The sequence below is a fragment of the Rhinolophus ferrumequinum genome, chromosome 10 (genome assembly GCF_004115265.2).
Source record: "Rhinolophus ferrumequinum isolate MPI-CBG mRhiFer1 chromosome 10, mRhiFer1_v1.p, whole genome shotgun sequence".
In the NCBI taxonomy this organism is placed as follows: Eukaryota; Metazoa; Chordata; class Mammalia; order Chiroptera; family Rhinolophidae; genus Rhinolophus; species Rhinolophus ferrumequinum.
The window spans coordinates 50,128,266-50,152,928 of NC_046293.1; the positions used below are offsets into that span (position 1 = coordinate 50,128,266).

General features: G+C 49.1%; 2 protein-coding genes across 2 annotated transcripts; both read right to left on the reverse strand.

The window, feature by feature from the left end:
* Positions 1-659: 659 nt before the first annotated feature.
* Positions 660-6,026, reverse strand: RHEBL1 (RHEB like 1). Its single transcript, XM_033116189.1, is given in 9 exon segments — positions 660-814; positions 3,808-3,987; positions 4,149-4,233; positions 4,556-4,623; positions 4,799-4,859; positions 4,948-5,035; positions 5,311-5,373; positions 5,726-5,808; positions 5,810-6,026. Coding segments are annotated over 9 exon segments (795 nt in total). The 5' UTR covers positions 5,845-6,026; the 3' UTR covers positions 660-682.
* Positions 6,027-19,469: 13,443 nt separating this feature from the next.
* DHH (desert hedgehog signaling molecule) lies at positions 19,470-24,377 on the reverse strand. Its single transcript, XM_033116118.1, has 3 exons — positions 23,784-24,377; positions 20,816-21,077; positions 19,470-20,534 (listed from the first exon to the last, which is right to left on the reverse strand). Exons 1-3 carry the CDS (start codon positions 24,084-24,086, stop codon positions 19,909-19,911), a joined length of 1,191 nt encoding a protein of 396 aa, XP_032972009.1. The 5' UTR covers positions 24,087-24,377; the 3' UTR covers positions 19,470-19,908.
* Between the last annotated feature and the right edge of the window lie 286 nt (positions 24,378-24,663).

The following is a 24,663-nucleotide window of genomic DNA, read 5'->3' on the forward strand; positions in this document are numbered from 1 at the left end:
GAGCCCTCTGCCCGCTCCCCTCCGGCCGCTCCAGGCCCTGCGCTCGCCTCCCTTCCCCTCTGGCCTCGGGAGCTGCCCCGCCCCCGGCCTGGCCGGCTCTGATCGGAGGCACCCCCTCGACCCCCGGCTGGCTGTGATCGCGGGGGGCCTAGAGGTGCATGGCCCAACCCCGGCTCCCGGCGCCGGGGGGTCAGGAAACTGAGCGGAAAGTGGGGAACGAGGCAGCCATTTGCAACCGGAGAGGAAAGTAGTGCAGCGCGGCGCCGCTCCGCCTCCCCCCCTCCGCCTCCTGTTCGGCCGGTAGGGTGGTTCCTGCGAAGGGGCTATTTCCTGGCCCGAGATCTCGGCAGCGGTCGTGGAGATTCAGGAAGCCTCCGGTGCGAGGTCCGGGGGGGGGGCTTTTGCCTGGGGAACCCCACTCGAGAAGGGGAGAAAGAAGAAGACGCGGCCCTATTTTGTGTTGGAGCGGAGCGGCGGAGTGATACGGCCCTCTCGGAGGAAAGGCTGTGACTCTGCAGTTCTACGCACACGCTCCGGGATCCCTCCGCCACGCGTTAACCCCGACGGCGCCGGGCCGGCCGCTGGGCAGACACGTGGGAATGAAACCCCCCTCCTCTTCGCCCCGGCGCTGGAACTGCCTTCTTCGCCGCCCGGCTAGAGAAATTAGGACTCCGACCACTTTCTAATTCCGTTCCCTTGGAGTTATCGGCTCCTGAAACTCCAGCTGCTCCCTTTCCTTGGCCAGGGGCAGTCTTTCCCGGGAGGGAGATGGAAGAAGAGCCAGGAGATTGGTCGCTGCTCTGCATCCTGGGAACTGGAGTCCGCAAATGGAGAAAGTGAGGCAAGGCGCCTGGCGCTGCAAAGGGTGGGTTCTTGCCACGTTCGGGGGCCCGAAGAAAAGCGGAACGAGTCGTTCCTTCTGATTCTCAAAACCCCTCGTGAGGAAAAAGGACTGTCAGTGACCTCTTTCCCCCCTCCCCCCCACATTGACCACACACACATCCCCATCAAAACAAATGTAGAGTTTGCCTTCCTTTCCTGGGTGCCCCCACCCCCAGTCTTTCCGGATCTTCAGGACCTGTGTCCCCTTTTAGTAAACAAAGGAGCTGTACCTTGGAGCCTTGCTGCTACCTGGCCGGAGTACTGTTAATCTAGACAAGATCCCAAACACTCTGCCTGCAGGTAGCCCCCCCCCACTTCCCCCCGCCCCCGCCCTTAAGTCTGGATGAGGAGTGGAATGCCTTTTCTGCCTTAGCTGTACCCAAGGGATGGACAGGAGGAGACAAATTAACTGTGTTAGATACTTTATATATTCTTAGTTATTCCTCACCTTCGTTATGAAAAACAAGGAATTATGTCCATATTACAGATGACGAGATTGAGGCTAAAATAAGAAAAATTGCCCAATGAACCACCTCTAGTGAGAAGTAGAGCCACGAATCAACCATGGCTGTTTTTCCTTGGATGATGATGATGATTTTTTAAGGAAGATGGGGAGAAAGGCAGGCAACTAAGGTGCAGGGCCATTTTTGTTGGGTAGGTTTACAGTGCTGTCCAATAGAACTTTCTGCAATAATGAAAATGCACTATAGCTACACTAATATGCACTATAGCTACACTATCTAATGTGACTTAGCTACATGTAGCTATTGAGCACTTTGAAATATAGGTGGTGCAACTGAGAAACTTTTTCATTTTAATACTAAATTAAACAGCCATATGTGACTTGTGGCTTCCACATTGGACAGTGCAGGAGACCTAAATCCGTACTGGCCAGAATCAATATGAGGGATCAGGACTAGGCAAGTCCTGTGCTAACCACACACTGACATCACGTGCCTTGAACTGATTATTCAGGTCTATTTCAGCAAAAAGTTCAAGCAGCAACCCCAGACCTGTCCCGGCTATAGTGGAATACATAAACCAAGAGACAGAAGTTGGAAAATGGAGGGCTCCTCCCTATTCTGCACCTAAAGACAGACAGGCAGACTCTCACCAGAAAGACCTCCAATAACACAATAGCCACCATTTCTTAAGGGTTTGTTATGTGTGAGGAACTGCTAAGCGTTTCATATATCACCTCAGTTTAATTCTCACTGCACCCCTATGAAAGTTTAATTATAATTCATAAATGAGAATCTGAGGCTCAGAGAGGTTAAGTAACTATACAAGGTTACACAGCCAAGTGAAAAAGTATTCCAACTCAGCCGTTCACCACTATTGTTTACTGCTATCAGGCCTTGAGATTGCTTGATACGCTTCTAGAAAGCCTCAGACATTTGTAAATCTATCCCAGACCTCATGGAAATGGCAGCAGGAGGTAGGTACCTGTATGAGTATTCCAGGTCAGATGTACAAAAGGATTTAATTTTAATGTAAGGAGATACGGCGGTGACAACCCTAAAGAGACTCCTAAACCACTGAGATTGCTCTTTTGATATGCTTCTTCCAGTATCCCTTATTTGTCTTTAGATTCTGGATCAGAGATGTAAAAGTAGTTGGCAGGACTTTTAAAAACCAGCATGACAAACAGTCATTCCCAATTGTAAGCTCAACTAGCCTGGAGCCAGGAACTAATAAGGTAACAGCTAAAAATCATACCTAGATTTTGTCTAGCCTCCCCAACTAAGTGCATTGACAGAATAACTCAGTTTCCCCCAGTTGGCAGGAGAAGTCTATGCCCTGACTGTGAAGGATACCATTCAGTAAAGTCCTTGGAGGAGGTATTTGACCAATTAGGGCTGCTGGCGGGTGGGGAGAGAAGACACAGAAACTAGAGGTATATAAGGCTCTAGTCTCAAGCCTTCCTAGCTGAGATATCCATCCTCCTACCGAGGTGGTAGGTAATAGGAAGCAATAGCCTTGACACCTAAAAAAGGGAGCACATCTCCAAAGGTGTGAAAAGTATGAAAAGGTCACCAGAAGTATGAAAAGAGCAAAGGAAATCCATTTTAATGAAAGGCACAGGGGACATGGGTGTATGGGGGGATTGGTATACACCACAGGCATTATTTCTTACTTTACTCACAACTATCTTAGAAAGACAACTTTCACAACAGTTTAGTCCCTGCCTCTTCACTCCTCAACTCTTACATCATTAGGAGTAAGGGGCTTCCTTCCTCTTCCCCAAATCCTACCCACTCTCTGAGTTCCAGCAAATGCCAAGGCCCAGGAGACAAGCTAGGTCAGCAAGTGGCAGCTGGCCGCTAGAGGGTGGTGTTTCTGTAGTTAAGGGGCTCTTGAGAGCTACAAACTTGGATGGGAGTGGCCGCCAACTGGTACCTGTACAGGGAGGGCCCAGCAGAAAAGAGCTGAGAAAAGCAAGTACTAAGTCTTAGGGTAAAGGTCCTGAATGAGTGAGGAGTAAGGAATAGGAATGAGGTAAGAGGAAAGAAAAGGAAATATTGGCCCTGAACTCTCCCCATATACAGAGAAGTCAACGATAAAAAGATTTCTCAGTTTATTTGCATATATACACACACACACACACACACACACACACACACGTTGTCACCCCAGGGAGTCAGCTCCACTTCTATAGTCCCCAGCTCCCTTCACCCAGCCAAAACCCAAAATCTACATAGGAGACTTAGTCCGGAATAAACAATGCGCAGAATTCATATTGCAACCCTGCGGGTTATAAGAATTCATTTAGCAAAAACAAAGAGCTGAGGCCAGAGCCCATGAGACATTCTTGCCCCTTTGTAAACATTGACAACCAGGCCACTGGAGTGTGGGGAAAGTGTGTAAACATGAGGGTACCATATTGTGTGCCAAGAGGGCCAGGAACACAGCTGGCAACCATACCTGTGAAGTCCTGAGGACCTGCCCCCACTGGAGCCTGGCCAGTGCCAGAGGCAGAATCAAGGCAGCTACCCCATGCCTGAGGGCTCCCAGGAGATGGCAGCGGCGTTCTTGCTCATAGGAGGAGTTCTCCACATGGGCAATCTCCTGCATAATTTTGGTGGTGATGCCTTGAGTTAGCTGCAAAGGACAGAGATTCAGGGCAAAAAAGTCAGTCAGTTTACTGCCAATAATACCATCCAGCTCCGAGGTGAATATTCCACTCCCCCACCATCCCACCCCCAAGCAGTGCCACAAGAAAACACACTGCCACCCCCACCATCTTCCTAATCTTCCAGCCCATGACTCCTTGAGCATAATGATTCCTTGAGCATAAATGTCGCACCCCAGGACTCTGCCAGCTTCTTCCCTTCAACTGCCTGGACCTCCCTAGAAACAAACTCGAGACATGAACTGTCCCCATGTTCTCTGCAAAGTCTTTATAGAGTCTAGACTTCTAATGCATCCCACTTCAAGGTTTGGAAGGAGGGTTGGGGAAGGAGAAAATATATTAAAATAAGCCTAGGACTGAGGCTTGAAATATAAAATTATAGCTTTTGCAATAGAAGGGTTATTTTGTCTTAACCTTCAAGTTAGACATGGAAAGAGATGAAGTGACTTGTTCAAGTCAGTGGCAGAGCCAGAACCAGAGCCTGACTCCTTCCTAACTCAGCTCACTTTCTTTCGCCTTGAGCTGCAGAGATTTCCATACCTGTTTAGAGACAGATCTGCCTTGTTCCCCACTAGCACCATCAGCAGCCTGGGAGGCAATAGCAGGTACTACAGGATCCTCTCCAATTGCCCATGGACCCCAACCTCCACCTTGGGGCTGGGCAACTCCCCATCAGACCACAGGGAATCTGTGTGCTGGCCTCCTCCCTAACTTAGATCAATATTCCCCTCTGCTCTCTCCTGCGTCTCGTGTCCCCACTATGTCTTTATCCCCCAGGCCCACTTATCGGGTTTCCCCATGGCCTCCATGTAGCTTTTGGTACAGACTCTCAATGACTTGGGAGCTAGAAACACAAGAAATAGAGCTATCATCTTATTCTGGGAAACTCTTAGGTCCTCACACGTCCTGCACTCACAACCTTGGCCACTTACCTATGCAGAGAGGTGCCAGAATATACAAGAACATAACCACGGACCCCAATGGTGAGCGAATAGGGCAGAATGCTGTACTCATCCTGACAAGAAACAGAAACACCAATACCTAGATACACAGACAGCAAAGGATGGTGGGCTGCATTTTGGGGACCCTCCCTGGGGCACTCCCTACTCCAGTTACTTCTATTCAACAAGTATTTATAGAGTAGCTCCAATGAGTGCTGCACACTACTGGATGCTAAAATGCTTTTCTGTTAATTCTGCTTTACAGCTGAGCCACAGAGGCTACTGGACTGCATCTCCCAGAACTGAACTGCCACGTTTATTAATAGATACCCTACTCCAAACCACCCTGCTGCCCTGCTGCATCCACCAGTTGTAGGTGAAACTCATCTTTGCCGAGAGTCACTATCTTGCTGTAAGCTGAAAAGAAAACTTGACTGTGATGTGCCTTGTAGGGCTAGCGATGTGTGCCCCCACACATTCTTAACCCTGGGGGTGACAAAGATGGACCAGGTCCAGGGAACTCTCTAGGAAAGTGGAGAGACAATGTTAAGGTTCTTATTGTCTAGCTCTACACCATTCTGGACTCAGTATCTTACAAAATCCACACTAGCTCCACTCATAGCACAGGACTGCTAGAGAAGAGATTAGATTTAATGTCTAATAAAATTGTCTAATTAAATCATCCCGTTGGCACCAGGACAATCCCATCATGGGGTCAGGTGGGGAACCAAGCCCTCCCTGCCCCATCCCTAGGGAGAAGTCCACTCACTCTTCTCCACTGTACTAGGACCATAGCCTTCCAAGAACTTGCCCTCGGTAAACGGATGTGCCAAAGATGCCTTCCTTGAGGGAGGCAGTGATAGTTGTGTCCAAATCAGCTATGCACATTCATATCTCTGTCTTTTTGGGCTGTGGCCCAGGACTAAAGGGGGCCCCAAATTAGCAACCTAGCCTGTGAGTGCCCCAGGCAATGCTTTCCCTTAGTCTAGTGGTGGCCATGGGTCTTCGCACCTTGGCCACCAGATGCATTCTGTAGCACCGCAGGAAGCCTTTCCCCACCCCACCACTGGGAAAATCCGAGGTTCCCTAGGATCAAGTCTGCTCCGCACCTAAACACCTGCGACTTGTCCCACACAAACCGCGCCCTGTCATCAAACGCTGACCCCACGCCTACACCCCAGACTAACGCTGGAGACTACTCTGGTTTTCCTGCAGCCAAGCCCACGTTAACCCTTACGTGCTCCCACTTCCTGCAGTCCTCCACACACTACCACCACCCGTCTTTCCTCCTCCATCCTTTCAACCCTCGCTCTATATTCCCAATCTAACGATGCCATCATCCTCCCTGGGTCGCGTTCCCGCGGCAGCGCGCCTCCTCTGGCCACAAAGCGGCGGTGCGGCGGTGCTTTCCCCTAGACCGAGACTCACCTACAGAGCGGTATCCGAGGATAACCACCTTCCTAAAGAGGACTAGCGGCATGGCAGGAGCAGGCCCCGAAAGGGCTTGCAGAACCGCGGGCTGAGAGAGCCCTAAGAAGAAGTGGTCAGAGCGTAGACAGGCTCCGCGACCGGTACAGAAAAGTCACTTACGCGAAGCTGCCAGGGGCAAGCTAGAGAGAAACCAAAACAAGCGCCGCGCCCGGAGCTGGCCACGTGATCACAACACAGCAAGACTAAAGCGAGGGAGTGGCGCGCGGGGGAACTACAGAGCCGCGCGGCTCGGGGCTCCGGGCTCCGCCCCCAGGCCGCTCGCCAATGGTCTATTAGAAAGGATTAGGGCGGGGCCACCAGCAGGAGGGATGGGTGGGCCTCACGTGGAGAGGGAGAACTAGGAGCTGCGCACGCGCAGACTAGAGCCGGTTCATTCATAAAGAAACAGAAAGAAACCCGGGGTCCTAAAGGTGTTTGCGCATTTGCAGTCTAGTAGAAGTGGCTGAGAAGAATCCTGGATGGAAAATACCCGTTGTGGCTGGGCTGGAATTTCTGGTCAAAACATTCTGGGCCTCCTTCTTGCAAAGTCTCTGGGGTCCTTGGATAGGGAAAAAAAGGCCAAAGTTCTAAATTATTCCCTCCGCTTCCCCCAGCCTTCAGCCCCAGATCTAACTTCGGAACTGCAATTCTTATTCTTGGAAAAATTATTACAATTTGTGGCTAGGTCAGTCTGAGGTTTCGTTGTCATCATCATCGTAATCAATGCATATATTTATTCAACAAATTGTTATTAAGCATATACTATACGTTCCAGGCACTGCTCTAACTTTGGAGATAGAGTGATGAACATGACAAAGTCTCTGCGCTCACGAAGCTGAAAACCTAGTTGGGAAGAAACAAACATAAAGACAAAGAAATATTAGATAGTATTAAGTGCTATAAAAGGTGGTGTGATAAGAAATGACCATTTATAAATTAGTGATACTTCCTCTCAAGCACCATTTAAAGTTTAAATTTTAAACTCAGGTCTGAATGACAATAAGGAGCCAGGCTAGCAAAAGATTCCAATAAAGAATCCATCAGTGCTATGGCGCTAAAATGGAAATAAATTTGTTAAATTGCAGGAAAGAGAGAGAGAATGAGAAAGAGAAAGAGAGGCCAGGTAGCAGGCAGGGATCACGTAAAGGAGTTTGGGCTAATTCTAATATCTAGAAAGCTGTTGATGTTTAAGTTGGGGCAAGACATGAACTGAACTGTGTTTCTAAAAGACCTCCCTAGCTGTGGAGAATGGATTGGGGTTTGAGGGGGACAGGAGTAAGAGGGGAAGCAGGGAGATCAGCTGGAAGACTGTTCTTTGTATAGTCCAGGTCAGAGATGAGGGTGGCTTGATTAGAGTGATAGAGATGAAGGAAGTAGAGAATTTGGGATGATTTGAGGGTGAAGTCAAGCTGACTTTCTGCAGGATTGGATACAGGAGGTGAGGAAAGGAAAAAGAGAATAAAAAACACCATGCCAGGTGCATTTCATAGTTACTTCATTTAATATTCACAACAGCCCCAAGGTTGAGGAGTAGTATTATTCATTCACCCATCAACAAATATTTATCAAAAAACCATATGTCCCAGGTACCCTTCTAGGTGCTGGGAAAAGAGCAGCAAACAACACAAAGTCGTTGCTCACAAGGAGCTAGTCTTTTGGGAGAAGACCAACAATCTACAAGTAAACAATAAATACGTTACAATAAAAAATTAGCAATGGGGGGAAAAACAAGATATTAATGGGCTAGAGAGTAATTTGGTGTGTGATACGTGATACTCCTTTTTTTTCCTTTTTAATGTGGTGTTCTAGAAAGCCTGACAAGGTGAGATTTGAGTTATCACCCTTATCTTACAGATGTGGAAACTGAGACTTAGTCATACAGGTAGCACACAGAAGTTATTTCTTATGGAAGGCCCTGATGAGGTGGGTATTTAGGAGTTAAATTATACTAGAGAACAGACTTTGTAAAACTATAGAACCATCTAATGCTTTTAAAAGTCTAGATCTACGAAAATTGTTTCAAAGAGCCATTTCTAAATCTGGCCTCAGGAACACAAATACGTTTTCTTCTGGGTAAAAGAAGTTCCTTGCAGATCAGCAATTTTATGTTGGATAAATGGGCCTGAGCGAGGCTGGTAGTGATTCCAGACTGGGTCTTAAGCACAGTAGGATAAAACCAAAAACTGGATTCAATAAAAATGTATTCATTTACTTTGTGCCAGGCGCTCTTATTATGTGTTTTATGCACACTAGGGATATAACGACAAATAAGAGATGCTTTTTATACTGTTTGTCTTTCTACTCTGTTCTACCCAGATTTGTGTCCAAGAGGCAGACCTTGCCTCCTGAATCCCAGTGGGGTTCAGCCAAAGGGGAGCACACACAGAAGATCAGATGGAGGGAAGACAATGTCTGTGTCCCCCACCGAAGGTCACAGCACCTCTCAGGGCACTCCCCCCACATGCACACACAGCTCTCTGGTTCTGTTTCCATAACTCCCTCCCTTGTGGTTTTCCCTACACCCTGCCCCCTATTTGTAAATAGTCTCCATTAAATCATCCTCAAATTCTCTTGTTTTCAATCTGGGAGGAAGCAAAAGGGCTAAGACACAGGGCTTTCTCTTCTTGTGGCTTTTAAAATATATATACAGGAAGAGAAGATCTCACAGGATATTTTCAGCTACATCTCCTTGGACAAAACTATATCATGTGGGCATCTCGAGTTGCAAGGGAGCCTGGAAATTTTAGTATTTTATTATCTACCCTCTATAGTAAAGGAAGGGGAAAAAAAGAGGAAATTAGGAATAAATGTTTAGTGAACCAATCTACAATCTCAGGACCAAGATATTTGTTAATTAAATATCAATCACCTGAAAAAGTGATGCCTAAATGGTTGCGTTTTAAAGATCACAGATATACAAAGATCACCACTATAAGATCAAATAAAGGAAGTAAACTATCCCAATACTAGGTAAATGGGCTTGGAATAAAATTCCTAATGACAACATCACATATTGCTATGTCTCAAATATCTGAGACAATATAAAGATGAAGTGCTCCCAGAAAACTGTTTTAAGTATCTCTATGAAAAGTGAAAACATTTTTACTATTTTTACATCAAAACTATGGGGTCCATTGCACAGATCTTCAGGTCTTTTTGGTTTTCCACAGCTTTGGTGGAGAAACAGTGTTGGATTCACATCCCTGTTGATGTATCAGTTCTCTATTGTTGTATAACAAAATATATAAAAACTTGGTGGTTTAAAACAACAACAATGTATTACTTCTCGGGATTCTATGGGTTGAATTGGCAATTCTTCTGTTGTCTTTCCTGGACTTACTCATGTGTCTACCTGTTGGGTAGCCCTCTCCTTCAACTGTAGCTACAGGTACAGCACTCTCTGGGGTCTTATAACCCTTCCTTTCCTTGCCCCTTCAGTTCTAGGGGTTACCACCTCTAGTGGCTCCCCAGTGATGCCAGACTCAGAATACTTCACTACTCTTATAGATTCTCCTTCATCCTGTCCACATCTTTCATTATATTCTCCTCAGTTTCCCATGTGAGTGTGCAATCTGTTTCCTCCAAGGACTGAATGATACACCTTTGCATGCTATAGTAGGGAAAATGATCAAATAAAAGATTAGAAGACAAAATTATATTAAGTCTCATGTTACAGTATAAGTAACTAGAAACCTAGAGGAAGAAAACATTCTTCAAAAAAGAAAAGGAAAGAAAGAAGAAAGGAAGGAAGGAAGGAAGGAAGGAAGGAAGGAAGGAAGGAAGGAAAGAAGGAAGGAAGGAAAGAAAGAAAAGGAAAGAAATTTTATTGATTCTGTCTGAAAGGATCAGAATTTCACATGGTAATTGACAACTGAACTTGGTCTTAAAGCTTGAAAAGATCCTAGGGGGAAAAGCAAAATGCTAAGGCAGAGTGAAAACATAGTGTCTGGAAATACAGAGCGGCCCCTGTACCTGGAGCACTCTATGTGTGTGGGCTGTGTGGAAATTAAGGCTGGAAATTAGACTGAGATCAGATCAGGGATAGCTTTGAGTGCCAGCTTTAAGAATTTAACCTTTATTTGGCACCCCAGGGTTCTCAAAATATACCACCAGTGATAGATAAAGACAACTTAAGTAATACACAAACTTAAAAAATTTTTTGTTGTTGTGCAATTTTAATGTATGGGAGGAAAAACCATAGCTACAATGCCAAAACTATGAGTTCATAAATATTTTTGCTTGGAAGAGGCTAAAGTTGGTAGTAAGAAAAATCAACTGAATTAGAGAAAAATATTAAATAATTATATGGGTGGAAAGGGACCATGGACCTATCATGGAAATACAAGGTTTGAAAAGCACTGCAATAAGCAATGGAACCTTTGCTGTTTCCTTGGTGGGGGTATTCGGGGGGAGGGAAGTACTATGAGGAGAGCTGTGCTTTGTAAGGATCACACTGGTGACTTTGTGAAGGAGGACATATGGAGAGAGATTGGGGCTGGAGTCAAGGAGCCCTATTAGGAAGCTAGTACCCATGAGGGGAAACATGAGGGCCTGGACCAGGGCAGCAACAGAGAAGATGGTGAGAACTCATACAAAGCGTATTCCAGAGAGAAGTTATGATGTTGATGACTTGATTAAAGGGGACAAAGTGAAGGAAGATGGCAACTCCATTTATAGAATTAGAGGACATAGAATTATAGAATTAGAGGGAAGAGGAACAAGAATTTTTTAGTGGGGGCATGGGGAGAATATTGAATTAATGCATTTATTTTTGACATGCAGAATTTGGGGCTCCTCTCAGTTGTTCACATGCCAATAGGCCAATTAAGGTGCATGTTTCTAGGCACGGCACAGAAAAATAACCAGGATACATATGCAGGCATCTTCCTTGCATGTTCCATAAGTCTGCTTCTCCCCTTAGTCTTACAACTACTCTTGACTTCTGCTAGCATATAATATGATAAAAGTCTATTTTAGGTAAATAGGAAAGACTTAGCTCCTCTCAGGGACCTTGCTCAATCCAGGGACCACAACCAGCAATTTATAAAATAATTGAGTTATAACCTATTACAGCTGGAGGACCTTGGTGATCATCTGGTATAGTTATTCTCAAACTTGAGGACACAACAGAGTCACCTGGACGGTTTATTAATGCAAAGATTGCTGTGCCCTCCACCAGAGTTTTTGATTCAGTAAGTCTGGGTAGGACCCAAGACTGTGCACTTTGTGCAGTTTTCCAGGTGATACTGAGGTTGCTGATCTAGGACCACACTTGGAGAACCACTGATGTAGCACCACTTCTCCAGACCACAGCTGGGGAACGGCAGCCTGGAGCAGTGAAGTGCATCCCAGCAGCAAAACATACCAGCGGAAAGAGCACGGACTTTGTAGTTAACCAGATCAGGTTTCAAATCCTGGCTTATTCACTATGTGATCTCAGGCAGGTTACTTAACTACTCTGAGCCTTAGTCTTTCTTCTATGAAACGGTTAGGACAACAGGTAGATGTTTGTCATTCTGGTTGCCGGCAGAAAGATGGAGTTCCAAGGTGGACAGTGCCAGTGGTACCAGCAGCGCCTTCCAGCATCCAGTATCGGGCATCGGTCTGCAAATTGCAGTGTCTAGTGCTTACTGGCAATTGCCATAGTGCTCTGACTGTCGTGGTTCTGTGATTTGAGCTATCGTTTCTGACTGCATAGTCTCGGAACCCAGACCCCTACCCCTCCTTGTGACCCACTTAAATCCTTGGAATCAAGTACTTATTTTGCACAACTTTTGTGAAAAGGAAATGAGATCATGTATGTGATATCCTTATCACTCTATTATGAAAGAGTTGGTCCTCATTAAAGTGAAGCCATCATAATATTCTCATTATTAGTTTAGAAGTGAATTCACAGTGTAGCTGGAGAGGTATATGTCCAGAGGAAGGCAGATGGTCTGGCCCCGACTCTGGACACCAACTGAGAAAGGTAATCCTGAGAAGAGCGCTCAGTGTAGCCAGCTTGGGAACTGGACTTGTTCAGAACGCCTCCAAATACTCATGTGCTAGGGAATCCACACCACAATGCACGCGCTCCTGGTCTGGGTCCCATCACACCAGTGCGTCCACTGCTTTCCTTTCCATTACTCAGGATGCCTGCATCCTCTATCCAGGGCATTCTTCTTTCCAGTGAGGAACCAGGTTGTTGCCTAATGAGCAGAAACTTAGGATAAAAGGAGAAGACTCTGTGCTATTTCCACCAGGTCATAAGGAAGCCTGAAGAACCATCCCTGCCCCACCGGTGACCACCCTGGGCATCTCCCTCCCCAAGAAAATTCTGGGTACACGGTAAACAATTCTGATTGACTGAGTTGCCCATTTGCCACATCCACTTCGGATTGATATTATAAGTATCAGTAACAAGTAGATAACACTGAGAGAAATCTTTCTCCTTCCACTTACTCTTTACTTCCGCCTTTATTCAACCAACCACCAAATCCTATCAATCCCAATATAAATATTTCCTGAAATTGTCCTTTCTTTCCATCTCCACTGCCATCTCTTTATCTCTGCCAACATCATCTCTCATCTGTACTCCTGCATTATCCTGTTTTCCTGTTCTCTCTGGACCCAGTAACTCCTTCTAATCCACTATCCACTCAGCAGCTAGAGTGACCCTTTGACAACCCAAATTTGATCAGGCCACTCCTCCAAACTAAAACTTAATTAATTTAATCCATTTAAATTACTGAGGTGTTTCTCCAGAAAAACATCAAAAACCCCTAGCATAGAACAATGCCTATTAGTACTTGCAGGTGCTTAATAAATATTTATTGAAGAGAGGGAGTCAAGTCTCTGGACCTGGGGGGAACTGCCTTGTCCATTTGTGTATTAATTTGCCTTGTGTAAATTTCAGAGCACCTCCTTATTTCCAACCTCTTAGAAGCACCTCATTGTAACCTCTGGCATCTCTTATGAAGTGATTTCCTCAAGGTTACACAGCTGACCTTGATAGCACCAAATAGAATATACAGCCCTATTGTTCTTAACTGTAGAATCACAGTTAAGTGACAAGCAGTCACAGTTTAAAAGTGACAACCACTAGTATGATGCTTGATCCTCCTGCAACCCTCCCACCACGTTTCCAGGCCTTCGTATAGAGTCTTTGAGAGATAAAGGAAATCCACCTCCTCACCCCACCAAAGAAGTCCTTTCATCTTTAGACAATTCTAACAGTTTTTGAAAATCAGACATTTCAAAAAATAATCCATTCTAGCCAGTTCATCAAAGGATAGAGAATGAGGAGAAGGAGGTTGTGTGTGTGAGACATCCACGCTCTCTTTCTTGTGATGGTCCTGAAGTGTCTTGGGCCAGCTTCCTCCAAGAGAAGAGGAAGGTGGGTGACTGGCTTCAGCTTAATTCATGGAGAGACTCATAATATCTAGTCTACTAGATTCCACGAGATACTATAGACTAGCCAGGGACTAGAACAAGGGAGGGATGTGTGTGGAGGAAATGGGATTAATCCCAGCTCAAATGTTGGGTGGAATCCCAGCTGCTGCAGCTGCTGAGGGCTTAACCAGCTGTTCCCTGGGCAGCTGCAATGTTCAGCCCAGACCTGGCTCTCAGGGTGGCAGCTCTGTCTCAGCATAGGGCTAGCAGCTCCAAGCTAAGCCCAGGCTCTGCTGAAAGAATCTCTGGAAAGCAAAAGAGAAGAGCAGAAAAAGAGTCCCCAGTTCCAAGGACTTCTGTTTGGACATCATGTGGTTTGAAATCAGACAACTGTGTTCTTAGGTTATGTGCACCCAAAGAGAGAAGTTGAGAGATGGTTTGGGTGTAGGTTTGAGAGAACAGCAAAGCCAAGACCGGAGGTATCACCTTGTGGATGAAAAAGGGGGTTCTATGAAAAGTAACCTCACGGGGTGATCTGATCATAAATTCCTAACTGGGTAGGTCAGGGTTGGTAGTCATGTCCCAGGCCTATAACTTCTTTAGTGAACAGTATTTAAGCAAGCTTTGTCCATTGTTCTTGTGCATCTAGGTTAACACACCTTTGAGATGCCAGAAGTAATAGCCCTTGGAAAGCATCACCAATCTTAAGAGAGCAGATAAACTTAATTATCCTGTAATCAATCCCACCTTGCTTCCTCCCACCATCATACAATTTTCCTTATGTTCCCTCCTTAATTTCAAATGCATAAAAGAAAACTGCAAAACTGTTATTCTCCTGAGCATTTGAGATCTTGCTCCCCAGCATATGTCATCAGTTTGGCTGAAATAAACTCATAACAATTCTCTACAGGTTTTGACATTTCTTATGCCAACAATCTTCAATTCTATTCCTATCCTCTCCCGTCCTGCTCCAATTTCCCTACACTGCTCCCCACCATCTGCTCCCATGATACTGTGTGTGGAGATCGGGGCATTTACTACTTGTGATCAGAACTAGAGAAACTCGTGCTCAGATGAGGACCAACTAACCTAGGGATACAGACGACCCAAAAAGCCCACCCAATTGCCAACTTCCTTTTTAAAATGCATGATTTTTTTTTTCCTCCTCACCTGCTTCCAATTCCACAATTGCTTTTCTTCTTTAGGACAAAATTGAAAATCCTTAAAGCGGATCATACCTCCCTCTCATTATACTGAACGTGTGGATGCTCCTCAGATTCATCTTACTCTTGCTCAACCCCAAGCCTTTGCACATGCTGTTCCTTCTGCTTGAACAACTCTTACACATCTTTCAGGTCTCAGCTTAAATGTCCCTTCTCATCTCTTTCAGCACACTCAACAACCTTCCAACCGCTTTTGCCTGTCTTACCAGATGAACTGTAAGAGCCATGCTCAACTTGACTGTCCTATCCCATGGCACAGCACAATATTTGGTAGAGTATAGGCACCCGGTAAAACTTTATTGGAGATACCCTCCTCTCATGGGAGAGGTTCATTTGTATACATCAACCAAGTCACATATAGAGACACTAGAAGAGAGGGAAGGTTTGAAGGTGCTAATTGGCTACAAAATCCCCCACAGGGAAATACCCTGACCAGCCATAACCTTCTTTCTGTAAACAGCTTCTTCAGCCTCCCAGCCAGAGAAGAAGGCTTCCTTCAATATAGCTGGGACCACAAAAGCAGTCCGGAATAAGCATGTCAAGGTTCTAGGTCAGAAATGCTCATTACTCAAGCAGAGTTGATTGTTTTCACTAAGACCCTGTCTTAGCACTAGCCTCTCCTTACTTCAAACAGTTCTGGAAGCTTGTGTTCGTCTGCTAGGGCTGTCATAAAAAAATACCATAGACTAGGTGGCTTAGACATCAAACATTTATTGTTTCACAGTTTTGAGGGCTAGGAAAATCCAGGATCAAGGTTCTGGGCAATTTGGTTTCTGGTGAGAACTCTCTTCCTGGACTGCAGACAGCTGCCTTCTCTCTATTGTCCTCAGATGTCCTTTCCTTGGTGCATGTGAAGAGTGAGAAAGCAAGCTCTTCTTATAAGAAAACTAACGTGATCAGATCAGGGCCCCACTTTTATAACTTCATTTTATAACTTAATTACTTCCTTAGGGGCCCCATCAGCCACATAGGCATTAAGAGCTTCAACATATGAATTTTGAGAGGGCACATACATTCCGTCTGTAACAAAGCTCAACTCCCTTCTCCTTTAATCCAAAAAGAGCTTTCTGTGTGGGTGTACCCGTCTGCATGTGTTCCCACCAGAAACCTGTACCTGTGTAGCTATTTCCTTAATTGAGGACTGGGTAGCTTTGGTTAGGGAAGCTAGCCATCCAAGCAGGAGGAAGAAGAGCCAATGAAAAGGAGAGAGAAGTAACTGTCAGAATTCTAGGACTTATTAGTGGCTTGAGAAAGGAAATGAGGAAGAGTCCCAAACAGCTTAAGACACATAGGATGTAGTCGCATACATCACGGCGGTCGTATTTCTTGTTATTCCTACTCCAGTTCCATCACTTACTGGCTATGATAATTTGGGCAAGTGATTTAAACCCCTCTGACTCAGTTTCCTCATCTGTAATACAATCTCACAGCGTTATTATGAGGATTAAATGAGAATGTGTGTAAAGTGCTAGAAGAGGGCCTGGCATGTCATAACTCTCAGGAAGCATCAACTACATATAGTTATACTTCCCCATCTCCCACTCTAACCGGCTTGCACATCTTCATCCCAGATTCCAAGTCCTTGACGATGTTGTCACTTCTGCCTGGAATGCCCTTTCTGGTCTCCTCTAACCTACACATGCTTCAACATCCTATTCAGGCCCTACTTTCTCCACAAGGTCTTCTCTGTACTACTATGACATTTCCTGCCTATTCGACTCACCCTGATTTAGTACGATGTTGCTATGGTACTTAATCATCTTTTATACCTTTATGTCTGCTTCGCCAGGGCAAGAAGCTGTTTCCTAGCCTTTTGTGTGTTTTTCAGTGCCCCACACAGTGCCACACTGTAGACATTCAGTAAATCCTGCCTAAAGGAAGGGGTGGAGTTCTGAATTCTGGGCAATGGAAAGGTCTCCTGGACCTTGAAGCAGTGGTTTCAACTCTGGTTTCCTAGTATGCAGCGCTCTTGCCAGGATTATCACAAAATGCTCTGCAAATTCTCAAAACAAGAGTACTCGAAACTATACATTAGTTCTCAAACAAACCCAATGTGTCACACAGCAACTTCGAGGAAAGGAGTGTTATGAAATTAAACAATTGCGGCAACATAACCCCTTCAAAAAGATCGGGAATCATTACTTGTGCTCCTAAAGGAGTGGTCAGGAGAGAGGCAGACAGGCAGCAGAAAGCGGCAAAGGTAGTGAAAGATGGATGCAGAGCACACAACACATTTACTGAGTGCTCCACCCTGGGCGCATGCGATACCGCCTGTCAGGAAGTATCATTATCTACAGGTCCACCGGACTTCCAAGCTATGCCCTTTTCCCAGTCTTCATTGCCCATTTTGTTGACAGAAGAGGTGCTGCAATTAGAGTTGTCGTGTGGCCAAGTGAATATGCCCTCCTGGTCAGCTTCATGGAGGTGGTGCTCTTCACTACTTGCAGGCAGGTGATGGACTTTTTTAGGCAGCGGGGAGGACCTCCATAGGACAAAGACATTGAAGGATAGAAGCAGGGGAATGTGGGTGAGAGGTGAGCCTCAGGCCAGGGCTGACAGGATATAATTTAAGGAAAATCAATTAGCTCCCCCCCCAAGTGATGAAGGTGATAGGAATCCATAGCACCACTATGGTTTTATGGTGCAAGAACTTGTTCTCAGAAGCCCATTAAGGAAGATATACCAACCCCCGGGCAGAGTAGGAAACACAAGGACCCCATTAACATAGGAAGACTAATTAGTTTATCAGATTAGTCATCACTTGCAGTGACGTGACTGGAGGACATCAGCATCTGATAGAGGGTGATAAGGGCAGGTTTAGAAACAAAGTAGGAAAGATCCACAGCTTGAAGTGCATTTCTGGGATGACAAGAGACACCTGATGTAGACTGAGGGGCACGGTGGGTGGAAGGACATGATAGGTAAACTTAGCCCGCTTCCCAATGTTGTCTTTATCAAGTACTACCTGGAACCCTACGTGTGCTTTCACCTTGAGACACTGAACTCAAGGGTCACAAAGGTGAAGGAGGTGAAGGGGCAACTTGGATGTGCCTGGAATTCTGGACTTCTACAGGCTACAGCTATAGTAGTTGCAGCCTATAGTGGCTTCCAGGAGCTACAGAGCTAAATCAGGCACTAGACATGCATAAATGCCAGTTTGGAAGGGCTTTCCCAAAGGTGGGCTCCTCACCAGGCCCTGACACCTGTGGCTCAGCCCTTCAACTTAACAAACCCCAAGCACCACCTCTCGCCTCCTTCAAGAAGGCTCCTTTGCGCAGGTCCAGTCCACCCATTCCAGTAGTTCAGCGGTAGTTATACGCAGGTTTCCGTCTTTGGGAGAGGTAGGCTCTCCTAACGCGCCCACGTCGTCGTTCAAAGGCCAACTGTACATATCGGTAGCTCTCTATCCTCTGGTCTAGAAGGGAACTGATCCTAAAGACCACCAGAGGGCGGTGTATAGCAGGAACCAGCTGCTGGGAAAACTGCGCCGACTGGGAAGGGCAGAGTCCAGGTGGTACCACCAACATCTGACCGACCTACCCTCAGGCCCTAGACACTCCCCTTTCAGTGCAGGCCAACTTCCTTACGGCTTCCATTCCTAACTCAGGGGCACCTGCCCGCCTGGATTCCAGGTGTCTGCTGTGTTGGAAGCCAAAGATTCCAGAAACACCCAGGCCAGGGAAGCAGAACCGGCAATAATGGGAGAGGGAAGAGGGAGACGGTGGAGGAAACCGGTAGAAACAACAACCAAGACAGGCAATCAATCAGGAAGGGCGTTCGGGTTTAATACCCATAAGCCCTTGCTCGGAGAGCCTATTTCCCCCATACACCAGGGCTGAATTTGTTCTCCAGGAGCAGCCCTTCAGGAGGAATAGGTTCCAACCTTCTGTCCAGGTTCTTTCTCTTGACCAAGAATGTATGGGGACTATCAGTTATGACTTAACTGTGGTTTGCCACGGGTCACAATTGGTCCAGTGACATCCCAGAAAAAAAACCAAAACCGACATCGGCCCCATCCAGATCCTGACATCAGTGTAGGATGGGGACTAGGCTGATTGATTGACTTGGGGGTGAGACCAGGACTGCAGGCTAACAATCGAGGGCCAGCAATCTTTTAGTACCCACAATGGCCTGAGCCTGGGAAAGGACGAGCTTGTGCCCTCTCGCTCCTTGGACAACCCCAGCGCCCGCAACAACCGGTATGCAAGCAACCGTAGGGGCAGAATGCTGTCCTCTCTGGGTGGGAAAAGGGACCAGCAGCCTAGAAAAGGGCACGACTTTTGTGGAGTCTTGCTGATCGATTGGGACGCCTCCTCTGAGGGGAGAAAGCAAGGGGGGGCGGGGAGGAGATCTGCTGGGGACGGAGGGAGGAGTGGGGTGTAAGGGATTCACTCAGACTGTGCCCCTTTCTCTCCACTCTGGAGGTGAATCACCCTCAAAATAGAAATATTTTCCAGTAAGCTCCCAAAAGCCTTCCCTTTATTAACCCACCTGTAGGAAAATGTCAGGCGTCAAATGGGCTGGCTGTGCCAGACAGTGTTACCACCGTGCCCCAGCCCTTCATCTTGCCAAGCTGGGCAAGCAGATCATTATATTACGATTTATAAATAGAAAATAAAATAAAATAATCGGGTGGGGCTGAGGCACTGGGGAAGAAGAGGTGAAACAGTCCTCCTCAAGGAGTACCCAATATCAACCCCACCTACCCAGGACCCGGGACCACCTCCTCGAAGTTGGAGGTTGCCCCTAAACCTGGCAGTCCCGCCTTCATTTTTCTCCCGGTCCCTCCCTCCCTCCCAATCAGCATGGTCTGCTGCCCACATCCCCAGATCTCGGCCCCCACACCGCCGTTTCGGCGGGCGCCTGGAGGTTTCTATGCCTAGAGCGCTCAGCCCAGCAGCTCCTCTGCCAAGCGATAGAGGAACCGGGAGTACCAATGCATGCCGGTCGGTTGGACGGCCCCGCCCGGCAGCAGCGCCCCCAGCGCGTGCAGCAGGCGCAAAGGAGCAAAGGCGCGGTGCGCCCACTGGTGACTCTCCAAAACCGCGTAGCACGAGGCCAGGACGTCGTTGACCAGCAGGGTCCCGTGCGCCGTGAGCGGCGCGAACACGCCCACGGCTTCCTCCCGCGCCACGCGGGCCACGCGCGCCGGCCTCAGCGCGTCCCCGCCGGGCGCCAGCACCGAGTCCCCCGCGCGCAGCCGGCGCGCGAACACCGGTGCAAAGTCTCCTGGCGCCGGCGCTGGCCCTCGAGCAGCGAACACTAGGTGCCAGGGCGTGAGCAACAGCTTGCGCGGGGGCCGCTCGGTCTCCACAGCCACGAAGGAAGCTCGGCGCTGCAAGTCCCGGTCCAGGAAGAGCAGCACGGGCGTGGGCACCACTCGGCCTGTAGCGTCTGCCGCCAGCACCCAGTCCCCGCCATGCAGTTCCCGCAGCCCTTTCCGCTCGCCGCTCCGTAGGCGCACAGTGGCATTTCCCGGAAAGCAGCCGCCTGCCCTGACCGCCAGTGAGTTATCTGCAGGGAACAAGCATAGAGAGGATTGGATGAAGACCCGCGGTTCCAGAATATTAGAACAGATTCTTAAAGATGTGGCTCAAGCCCAGCGCAGACCTCACCAGTCCCGGGACAACTGTAATTTCCCACAGATCTGGCCCCAACCTGGGCCGAAATTGAAGGGTTGTTTACAACACCAATGCCCACCTTGGTCTCCCCTAGAGTCGCAACAGGGCTGTGCAGCCTCAGTTTCCCCGAGAGAGCCCCTTTGGGCAGACCTCACCACCCACCCCCTACTGTACCGGCTTTGACCGACACGTGGACGTGGTTGCGGGACTCGTAGTAGACCCAGTCGAAGCCGGCTTCCACTGCCAGGCGTGCCAGCAACCCATACTTATTGCGGTCGCGGTCGGACGTCGTGATGTCCAAGGCACGGCCTTCGTAGTGGAGTGAGTCCTGAGCATGGTGGCCGTCCTCGTCCCAGCCCTCGGTGACCCGTAGGCGCACTCCAGGCCACATGTTCATCACAGCAATGGCCAGCGCGTTCACCCGCTCCTTACAACGCTGGCGAGGAATAAAGAAGTCAGTCTCTTCACTACCACTACCACCAGCATGGGGGCAAAAAGGGACTTGGACCGGAGGGTCGATTTTTCTGTTTTCCCGTCCCCATTCCCCTGGCTCCTGGCTTTTTGAGTGTCCTGGGGAAGTGAGAATCGGCATAGGTGTAGTCGCCAATCTGCATTCCTTTTCCAGAGCGTCGTTGGAGAACTGTGGGTGTACCTCTGAGGTTGAGAGGGGGCGCCTATACCTAGCTCTTTCCCCATTTTTCATGCCCGTCCCTCACCCCTACTCGTTCTGGGACCTCAGCTCAACCTGGAAGAGGGCAAGCGTTGAGATGGCTGGTGGAAGCTTGGTCAGGGAGGGGTGGAGCAGCCTGGCTCCCCGAGAGGAGCCCCTATTTGAGCCTGGCCCCCGCCCCAAGCCCCGGCTGCCCTCCCTCCGCCTGATTCATCTTTTGTTTCGTTGCCTTCCCTGGCACCGGGCACTGCTTCCTTCCTTCCTTCCTTCCTTCTTTCCTTCCTCCTCCTCCTCCTCCTCCTTTCAGCCCCTAGCATTAACCCCTTCATGGTGCGAGTGCCCCCCACAGAGGTGACCAAGAGGAGGCCTGCGGGATCAAGGCTGCTGGAAAAAGGGTTGGGGTGGCGGGGGCTGCGCGAAGTACAATGGCCATTCTCCGGGATGACTTAACCGAGCGAGAATCCCGGGCCGAGGCCGGGGACGCGCCGGGAGAAGCGGACTCAGCAGCTCCATCCACAAAGGCGCTTTTCAGCCACCCGGGCGCTGGGAGAGGAAAGGGCAGAAAGCCGCGCCCCCCATCCCTGCTCTGGCCTGCCGGTCCCCTCCCCCAGCTCGGCCATCCCTCCCAGTTCCAGCTCAGGCTCTGCCAGCCCCGAGAGCCCCCATCTCTCCATCTCTGGTCCAGATGCAGCCCAGAAAGGCGTGGGAGTAACACCTGAGAATAACGGGAGCTGCCCTTGCGCGGATCTGGGGGGCCCCCTGCAGGGTGGGAGTGGAGAGGAGGAAAAGCAGCAGCGGCTGGAAGCCTGCACCCGGGGGAGTGAGACCACGGTTATCTCTGCCGCTCCAGTCTGGGAGCCGGAGACCTTGGCGCGCACCACAGCACGGGCAAATCGGGAGGAGGCGCAGAGAGGACAGTTTCCTTTTCTTCCCCTTCTCCGACCTCTCACCTCGGATTTGGTTTTCTCCTAACTGCCAGAGAGACACTTTCCCCCTGCCCTTCTTCCCGAGTCTTCTACATCTCCGCAGGGTTAGAGAGAAGGGAAGGGTGGAAACTCCTTCCAACTTTTTGTCGTTGTGTCCCCATAGGAGGCCTTGAGGCCTTGACCTGCGGGGGCAGCAGCCCAGTACAGAGCCAATTCAATGGAGGCCTTTTGCAGCCAGGGTGTGGGAGATAAGCAGGACCGAGGAGGTCCCCAGGCCTGTCAGAGACCCTCCTGGGCCTGTCCCTTGTTCTGCCCCCTCTGCTCTAGGAGGCAGCCCAGGGAAAGGACCAGAATAGCCTATGACCAATGGGGGAAGGAGTGTGCCCTTCCCAATCCCTGGATAGGAGGAAGGCTTCAGGCAAGGAACAAGAAGGCTTTCTCCACTGGACAGGTTTTCCTAACAAAGTAACCTGGAAAACTATGGCAATTAATCAGAGGAAATCCGTACCCCTCCCTCTCCCTCCACCACCCCACTCTATACACAATTAGGTGGTGTAATGGAAAGTGTATAGGACTTAGAATCAGGAGTTCTGAATTCTAGTCCCAGCCATGCCGCTAATTAGTTTTAAGACTTTGATTAAATCACTTTTCCTCCTGGGGCCCAGTTCTCACTGTAAAATGGGGGGTGGGGTGGGGTTGAAGAATGTGGCCTCCGTTTCCTTTCAGTTCTCACATTTGAGATCACTGACCAGAGGTGGTCCTTCTCATCACGGCATTACTCATCTCACCCTAGCTTGGTTAGGTTTTGGTCTGCAGCAGATGCTCAATACATGGCAGTTGAATTTATTTTCATTCTTTAATTCCAAGGAAAGCCCCTGAGCTAAACTGAGCTTGATGGATGCAGTAACCTTTTGGTTCTCAGGTGGGTCTGTCTCTTCTCAGTGAGGACTGCTTTTTCACTCCCCAAGATAGTCATTTAGACTCTAGAGTAGCCTTGCTCTGGCTCTAGGATGCCTCCTCCATGCCAGAGACAATTCTTGTCCAGCCCCTCCTCAGGTAGATGGCCTGATGACCTGACCCTTGGCCACCCTTTCCCAGCCCCCTTCAGTTTCTGGCTCACCGAGCTTTTCCACAATCAGGTCAGGAGCCAGGCTAAGGGCAGAGCTTTCTGTCTGCTGCTTAGCCAGCTCCTGGCCCCCAGCTCACCCCAGCCCTTCCTGCCTGGCTCGGTAGCTGACCCCCGGTCCACGCCTCAGCCATTTCCCGTCTCGCCTGCCGCCATCCCCCTTTCCCCGCCCTCGCTGTCTCTCCCAGCTTCACTCTCACTAGTCCCTCCTCCCCCTCCGCATCCCAGCCTCTCCCTGTTCGGATCCCTCCTGATCACTCAGTTCAGTCAGCAGAAGTGTGTGTGTGTGTTTGGAGGACAGGGTAAGGTCTTTGAGATCAAGGTCTCTATAGATGAAGCCCAGCTCACCCTCTGGGGCTGCCCGAGGAAAGCAGAGAAGTTGGCAGTGCCCTGGCGCAGGTGGGTAGAGGCCCTTCTTACCTCAGTCATCAGGCGGTCTGCGCCACTGTTTTCCTCGTCCTTGAAGATGATGTCGGGGTTGTAGTTGGGCACCAGGTCCCTGAAACGCTCTGAGCCCCTTGCCACCCTCCCTTCCGCCGGCCCACTGGCGCCCAGAGTACGTTCCGGCACGCTGGGCACAAATTGCTTGTAGAGCAGCGGCACAAGCTGCTTGCGCACGTAGCGGCGCCGGCCAACCGGCCCCCGGCCCGGGCCGCAGCTCTGGGCAGGCAACGCCAGAAGTACCAAGCAGCACAGGGGCACCAGACTGGCCGGCAGCGCCATGGATGCAGCGGACTCGGGCCAAAAGGGAACGTTCTTGTCCTCACCAGCTCACCCGTCAGTTGGGCATTTCACCAGAGAGCGCAGCAGGCAGAGCTAGAGCTGCCCCAGAGTGCCCTAGAGCTCTTGTGGCTCTGCGCACCTGGTTATCGCTAGCTCTGCCTACATGCCCTCGGGGGGTCTGGAACCTGCTACTGACGGGCCATCATAGCAGGGAAGGGGGGTCGTGGGTGAGTGCCAGCCCAGCCTGGCTCTGCCGCCAGGCTCCGGCGCTGCCACTACGCTGGGGCTCCGCCTTAAGTGGCCCCTGGCCCCGCCCCCCCGCCCTTCACCCAGGACCGGCCCGCCCCCTCCCACCAGGGCGGGGGCTCTAGCCGGTCACCGCCGGTCCAGTTCGTGACTGAAGTGTGTCCCATCCTGGAAAACTGGCAGTCACCTGCCTAGGAAAATCTAGTAGCTTTACAGTTGTCAGTTGCCTGAAGAAGCATCCTTCTACCTCAAAGTCTAAGGTTGGCACCAAACCACCCTCCTCCGACACTTGAATTGGACCTTTGCTCTCTCAAAGCCTACCCTGGCAGGC